Source organism: Moschus berezovskii, chromosome 1 (genome assembly GCF_049115385.1).
Source record: "Moschus berezovskii isolate FMDL1 chromosome 1, NW_MosBer_1.0, whole genome shotgun sequence".
NCBI lineage: Eukaryota > Metazoa > Chordata > Mammalia > Artiodactyla > Moschidae > Moschus > Moschus berezovskii.
In genome coordinates, this window is record NC_142460.1 from 92044669 (window position 1) to 92052341 (window position 7673).

General features: G+C 48.6%; 1 protein-coding gene across 4 annotated transcripts in view; it reads left to right on the plus strand.

Moving 5' to 3' along the window:
- The window catches only part of RUBCN (rubicon autophagy regulator), a 60714-nt gene extending 53246 nt beyond the window's left edge, over positions 1-7468 (plus strand). For all 4 annotated transcript variants that reach the window (XM_088837780.1, XM_055400049.2, XM_055400128.2 and 1 more), the window contains 7 exons: positions 27-172; positions 751-815; positions 1858-2096; positions 2628-2689; positions 3139-3292; positions 4575-4668; positions 4898-7468. In XM_088837780.1, the coding sequence (XP_088693906.1) occupies positions 27-172; positions 751-815; positions 1858-2096; positions 2628-2689; positions 3139-3292; positions 4575-4668; positions 4898-5076 (939 nt within the window). In that variant the 3' untranslated portion in view covers positions 5077-7468. The remainder of the gene's footprint in view (positions 1-26; positions 173-750; positions 816-1857; positions 2097-2627; positions 2690-3138; positions 3293-4574; positions 4669-4897) is intronic.
- The last annotated feature ends 205 nt before the right edge of the window (positions 7469-7673 follow it).

Sequence of the window (7673 nt, forward strand, 5' to 3'; positions counted from 1 at the left end):
GATCACCCTGTGCTTTTCTCCTGCAGCTCCTGCCCATCCCTGACTCACTGCCCATCTCCCCAGATGATGGGCAGCATGCTGACATCTACAAGCTGCGTATCCGTGTTCGCGGCAACCTGGAGTGGGCACCACCCCGGCCACAGATCATTTTTAATGTTCATCCTGCCCCAACGTGAGTAGTCAGGGGCTGTGCCCTTTGGAAAACAGATACTTTCTCTGTGGATTGTCAGAACTGTCTCCTTACCCTCTTCTCTCTACCTGCAGCTGTACCTCCCACACAGTTCTAAAAGGCCGAGGGAGAGGATTGTCCTTCTTGTCTGCAAGTTTTACTCTTAGACCTCCCATTCTTTCCCAGAGATAACTGGAAAAGAGGTCATTTATCACTGGTCTCCCAACCTGTTGCCTTCCTCCCATTAATTTTATGAGCTGTTTTCTTCCCCTTCCTCTTAAGAGGGATAAATGCTTTTCTTTCCTTTTCTCTCCTCTTTGTTTGTCATCTCTTATATTTGTACAGAAAGTGTGGCTCTTTATTGGGGAGAGTCACTGCCTTGGCCTAAATTCTAACCTTGCCATCCTTGCTTTCAATTGGCTCTCCCAATAGGCTTGTTTTGTCCAACCTGTAAAAAAAAATAGGTGAATTCCCCTCCCTTCCCAGCTTCCAGGAGCCCTGTGTTTGTGTCCTCACCCTGTACATCTCAGAGCCCTCATAAAGCTGTTATCTGCCAACCCCTTTCCTTCCCCTTCCTTCAGGAGGAAAATCGCCGTGGCCAAGCAGAATTATCGCTGCGCAGGTTGCGGCATCCGGACTGATCCTGGTGAGTGTCTTCTCTGATCCTCACGCGCCTCCAAGGGCTTCACCCTCTGACACACAGGGGCAAGGGAGCTGGTCAGAGAGGCAGTAAGAGGAGATAACAGCACAGAACTGGGGAAAGGAAAAGAAGGGGCCTGGAAGAGGGAAGGGGCAGTATCAGGCAAGAACACTGGTAATCAGAGGAAAATGGTTTCTAGAAGCCCATTACCAGAGAAAATTGCGTACAGTAAGTCCCCTACATAGGAAACCTTTGAGTTGTGAACTGTCAAAGGTGTGAACACATGTTCACATGTCCAGGCACGGAAGTTCATGTGTCTGGTGTACATTGTCCCGTGTGTGCATCCTCTACAAGTGGCTCTGCTTTTGTGTGCTTTACTGTTCAGCACGTATAGAGTGCGTTTCCCTGGTGACTCAGCAGTAGAGAATCTGACTGCTAATGCAGGAGACATGGCCTCGATCCTTGGACTGGGAAGATCCCCTGGAGATGGGAATGGCAACTCACTCCAGTATTCTGGCCTGGGAAATCCCATGGACAGAGGAGCCTGGTGGGCTGAGTGGGGTCACAAAGAGTTGGATGTGACTGAGCGACTAAGCAACAGCAACTGTAGAGAGGACAGTAGTACAGTGTCTTTACTTCAAGGCCAGGGTGTCCAGAAGCAAGCGTGAAAGCAGCAGCATGTAGCTGATGGTGTTAGTTGGATACCTCGGCTAACTTTGTTGAGCTTATAAACAAGCTGAACTTATGAACAAGCTCTCAGAATGGAACTCGTTTGTATGTAGGGGACTTACTGTACTCAGCCAGGTTCTTGGAGACTGGATCTTCACAACTTGGCAGCGTTTGTTTCCTCAGTGGCCTCCAGTCTGGGACACGGAAACCACAGGCCTCACTGAATGGGTTTCTGCTAGCTTTGGGAACTCAGACAGAGGTAGTTGGAGTTCACTGACCAGCCCTCCCTCCTTCTAATTCAAAAGGAACAGCATGGCCACCTCACCAGCTTATAGTTGGGAAAGCCACCTCTGACCTGTTGACCTTCTCTTTTTTTCAGATTACATCAAGCGGCTGCGGTACTGTGAGTACTTGGGCAAGTACTTCTGTCAGTGCTGCCACGAGAATGCCCAGATGGTTATCCCCAGCCGCGTTCTGCGCAAGTGGGATTTCAGCAAGTACTACGTCAGCAATTTCTCCAAGGACCTGCTCATTAAGATCTGGAATGACCCTCTCTTCAATGTGCAGGACATCAACAGTACTCTCTATAGGAAGGTCAAGCTGCTCAATCATGTCCGGGTAAGACCCTCGGAAAAGTCACGGCATAGATTACCCTCTGTTCTTAGAGGTTTCCCAAGATCACCACAATCCTCTCTGTTGCCATGCAGAGCTGTAACCATCTTATCATTCTCGCTCTTTCTATGCACTTTCTCCTGCCATTTCCAAAGCGTCTAGTTAGTCTCAAACCTGGCAAGGCAGCTCTAGAGTTATAGATAGCACTTGATGGCAAAAGCAGGATTTCTCCCCTTCATTGAAAATATTAAGTGAACAGAGAAGAGGGTATCAGGCCAAAAGTTTGGATTCTGGATTTTTCAGTGACTCCCAGCTGTGTATGTGATTTGGACAGACCTAGCAGAGGGCCTTCCCTGACTAGGGGTCACTTTGAAGCGTATTGTTGAGTTAAAGGTATAGAGAAAGGCCTAGCTCTGGTTACTGCATGCAAGCCTTCTAGACCTGCAGGGTTTAAAGGCACTTTCTTTCTAATGGTTGTTTCTCTGTCCTTGATACCCTCTCTGACCCCCACCCACCCACCGCCGCAACGCCCTTCAGCTGCTGCGGATCCAGCTCTGTCACATGAAGAACATGTTCAAGACCTGCCGACTGGCCAAAGAGTAAGTCCTGATGGAGGCCACAGACCTCTGGCTCAGTCAGTGTCTCTGGAAGAAACGTGTCCCAGCAGTTGGCCCCTGTTATGTGAAGCAGGAGAGTAGGGAGATCATGCAGAAAATTCTAGAAATAGTAAACAAGAACCCTACAGCAGTAACTATGTATCCTTCTCTCTGGAAGGGGAACTCTGGTTATTCCATCCAGGGTCAGCCCACAACTCTTGGCAAGCTGACCTGAGTCACTCTGCAGAAGTGCGTAGAAGTCACTTCACCCTCCAGATGCCTGGTTGTGGGAATGGTTGGGGTAGCCTGGGTGGGCTGAGTGTTACCCACCCTCATTATCTCTAGGACCCTTCTCATCCCTAACCAGCTTCTGGATAGAAATCCTTCTTCTCTGATGGGCCACACAAAGCATTCTTTCTCTGCTTCTGCCCACTTCCCCTCATTTCCTTCAGGCTTCTGGATGCCTTTGACACCGTTCCAGGCCACCTGACGGAGGATCTCCACCTATACTCGCTGAATGACCTGACTGCCACCAGGAAGGGGGAGCTGGGGCCCCGGCTTGCTGAGCTCACCAGAGCGGGGGCTGCCCATGTAGAGCGATGTGTGGTAAGAAACTCTTGCTCTAGCACGTTGCAGGGCCCTTGCTTAGGGATGTGAAGAGGAGTGTGGGTCATGCTGTTGAATTCCAGGAAGTTGAGTTGGCCTGTTAACACTGTGAGAGAAACTGCATAGGCTTGCTCTCCCCTGGGTTGATGAACAGCTAAATCATCCAGATCTAAGGAATCTAGAGTTAGAAGAGGATGTGGTGTTGGCATTTCTCCTGGGAAACGGGCAGGACTAAGTGGGTCTTCACTAAAGAGTTGCCATGCTGTGGGAGGAGGACCCTGGATTAGACTCGGAGAAGGACAGGGTCTTGGCTTAGCATTTTCAGTCACTGTGACCACAGGAAATACCACAGGAAGATCCCCTGGAGAAGGGAATGGTCGTTCACTCCAGTATCCTTGCCTGGAGAATGCCACAGGCAGAGGAGCCTGGTGGTCTACAGTCCATGGGGTGGCAAGAATCGGACACAACTTAGCGGCTAAACCACCACCACCACTGTGTAAACTTAAATATTCTGTAGATACAAGTTATTATTGTTCCTGTTCTATCCAACATACCATAAATTCCACTTTTAGAATTCCCTGTCTTAGAATATGTCCAGGCTGTGTTCCTGTGACAGTCCCAGAATTAGAGCTTAAAATGGGGCACATGTAGAGCTCCTGTGTTTCAGGGGGAATTGGAAAGACTTCACTATAACCTGGCCCGAGCCTGGATATTATTTTGGAAAACTGTCATCTTAATTGGTTGTGGTGCCCATTTCAAAATAAAATCATTACCCACACTGGAATTTTTACTTTAGGAAGCCCTTTGTGGCCCCATTCCTTCCTTCTTGTCATCTCTCCTTTGAGAACCACTCTTGTGGCTGGAGTTTCCCAAACTCGTGCCTTTCTTGTCTCCATCTTGAAACTTTGTTTGACACTGCCCAGCCTGGGCCCAGTTTGGCTGTCATGCTAGTCCAGCTCCAGTCTCTTTCCTGAAGAGAGTGTGTGCTCAGTTGCTCCAGTCGTATCCAACTCTTTGAGACCCCATGGGATTTTCCCAGCAAGAATACTGGAGTGGGTTGCCATGCCCTCCTCCAGGGGACCTTCCCAACCCAGGGAATGAACCCGTTTCTCCTGTGTCTCCTGCACTGCAGGTGGCTTCTTTACCACTGAGCCACTGGGGAAGCCCTTGGAGCCCCTCAAGTCTTATTTATATTTTGCTCCTCGCCCTGCTTGTATTCACCCTCTTGGCCAGTTCCTGGTGAACTTTGCCTCCTTTTGCTGCCTGTCTGTTTCCTCCCCAGCTCTGCCAAGCCAAGGGCTTCATCTGTGAGTTCTGCCAGAATGAGGATGACATCATCTTCCCCTTTGAGCTCCACAAGTGCCGGATCTGTGAAGGTGAGAGCTGGTGCCCAGCATGGGGTTGGCTATAAAGATGGAGCACAGGGCTTGTTAATTTCCCGTCAGCTGCCCCTGTTAACGGAGGCTGGGTTTGGTTCAGCATCTCCCTGTGCCTCACCACAGGTACACTAAGCCATGGTGGTGAGAAGGGTCCTGGCAGTGACTTGCTTCCATCCTGAGATGACACAGATTGTTCTCTTCTCTCTCCCCTTCCCAACCTGAACAGAGTGTAAAGCATGCTACCATAAAACTTGTTTCAAGTCTGGGAGCTGTCCCCGCTGTGAGCGACTGCAGGCCCGGAGGGAGCTGCTGGCCAAGCAGAGCCTGGAGTCCTACATGTCAGACTACGAGGAGGAACCCACCGAGGCCTTGGCCCTGGAGGCCACTGACCTGGAGACCACCTGAGAAAGCACGGAAAGCGCTCTTTCTAAGGGCGAGGGTCACATATAGTGCGGAGCTGAGCCACCCTCCTAAGGACTTTCCCCACTTGGTTTTATTTTTTTAACTATTATCATCATTATTAATTTTTATGACCTGTCTAATATCCATGTGTATTCAACCTTATATAGGTTGGTGGGGTCCAGTCTGTTGTGACAATTTGCAGGTACCAAGCATTTCCATCAGAACTGACACATGGGTCCCTAAGTAAAGCTTCCAGTGCCTCTGTTAGGGGAGTGGACAGTGAGACCCAATTCTTCCAATATCCATGGCCTTCTCCACTTGGACCAGATCTGGTTTCAGCTGCATCTCAAGAATCATTTCCAGTTTTATTTTGTTTTCATTCTGGAGCTTCTGAGCCAGGCCTTTCTCAGCGAACTCACTTCTCCTTTGCTGCTGAAACAGGAGGGTGGAGTTTTCTCTTTCCCAGTCCTGGAACAGGGTCAGACCCTGAGGAGAAGCATCAGAGAATGGGACTGCATCATGTGCATTCTTATGTGGGTGCTTCTGAGGCCATAAAAACAGCGTTACTGCTACCTTGGACTCTTAGGACACCTCGAAGAGGCAGTCATAACCTTCTTGTATTTTAGGCATAGATGATCTCACAGGCTGACTTTCTTTATCTACCCTGGAAGACTTGATACAAAGACCAGAATTGATACTTAGACCAGGACTATTTCAAGCATAAGTGAGGCCACAACTCTTGTTTAAGGAGCATTTGTTCAGTCAGAGGAGCTGTTGGTCTCCTCTTGGGTGATAAGGTCCCTTTTAGTCAACATAGCTGTGGTGCAGGTTTGACCTTTCAAGCTCAGACAAGTCCCTGGTGCCATCTTAAATTGAGGACAGAAGCCCCATCCAGCATCTCATCCGTGGGTCTCTTGCCACTCTGTCCTCTGTTAAGAGGTCACTGCAGTTCTGAGTAGAAGCCTGGCCCAACTCCGTTCTCTCCCTTCCCTCCTGCAGCGGGGCTGGGACCCTCCCCAGTGGCTGAGCTCCTGGCTTAGTTTCTTTTGTCAAAGTTGAGGTGAAAGTGTCCTGCTATTAGTGGTGTTAAAAGACTTGATAGTTTGTGGCTCTGAGCTTGAATGTTCCTGTGTTCTTATGATAACAAGAACCTTTATGCCAATTATGCACTTAACTCTTTAGCCTGGTGATGGTAATATATGCAGTTATCCTTGTTACTAATTTTAACTCACACCCACACCCTTTTTTAATGTGTGTTTTGATGGGAAAAATTTTTGAAGGGACCGTGTATATGTTTGTGATATTCTTTAAGCTGCTGTAGCTCCTGACCTGTATGTCAAGCACTGGTCAGGGTCACAGCTCTAAGGGCTGGCAGCTCTGTGAACTAAAGCCCACAGCATTTTAGTTCTGGGACTGACTTCTTCCTGGGTACCTGTCTTTCCATCGTTGGTTGCTAGTAGGAAAAAACTTGCTGTGGGCGCTGCCCCAGGAAGCTGAACAGAAAGTTTCACATGGTAGGTGGAAGCTGCTGAGTGTCTGAGTCGGAGGCATCCAGGAATGTCACTGAAGTAGTGGGGGCAGTAAAGTAGCAGAGCTGAGGCTCCACCGGGACAGGAGGGAGCTGGAAGAAGCTGATGTCTGGCGTTGGTCCCTCTGCCTCAGACTTGGGATCTGAAGGCCGCTTCAGGCTGGAAGACTCCGAGGCTGTTCTCCCTTCAGTTCATGGCAGGGGCAGAGGGGCTGTGAAAGCCAAAGCCTCCAGCCCAGCCCAGTGTTGAAGAGCAGACTAGAAACTCCCTGGTCCATCAAGGAGCTTCAGAATGACATTGTGAAACTCTAGTCTCACTGAGAATTAGGCCTCAGATTCAGACTAAGGTGTTTGTGAAAATGGTGAGCTCTACTTCTGGTTCTGGTCTGAATTGAAAATCCAGCTCCTTACTCCAAGTCACTACACTGGAGGAGAGACGTCCTCATTACTGTCGTGCGTGTTTCACGTAGCATAGGATGAACGGGTGGAAGACGCTGACACTTTCTAAAGCTGAGCTCAGCAATCTCACGTGCTCCTGGGTTTTCACTTATTTTTTTTTTCCTCCAGCTTCCCAACCCCATCCCTCTAGGTTGCATATCTGTTTTAGTGACCCTGACATTGCTCTCCTCACTGTCCAGATACCCATTTATTTATTTATTTGAGAGTAGGAGGAGAGAGGAAAGAGGATGGGGTGTTTTGAAAGCACTTTGCAACTTATCAGTATCTGAAAATCCCTGCTGTTGTGGGGAGAAGCTTTGAATGCACTGAAGACAGTTCCTTCTGAGAGAAATAGGAGGGAAGATGTGTTCTTTTCTATAAGTAAAGGGAAAAAAATTTTTGCTTGCAAGGTGGAGACAAGATTCAAGACATAGCAGATGAGTGGAAGGCAGATATTTTCCACTTAAATGAGGCTGTTATTAACTCTCTCTACCAAGGCTTTAGAGCTTTTGTTGAATTCACATAAAAGGAGCAAGAGTCTAAATAGAGATGTTCTCATGTGTGTACAACTCATGTTCCAAACTGAGTTTCTACTTGCTGTAATTCATACACAGCCTAACATTTCATTGTCATC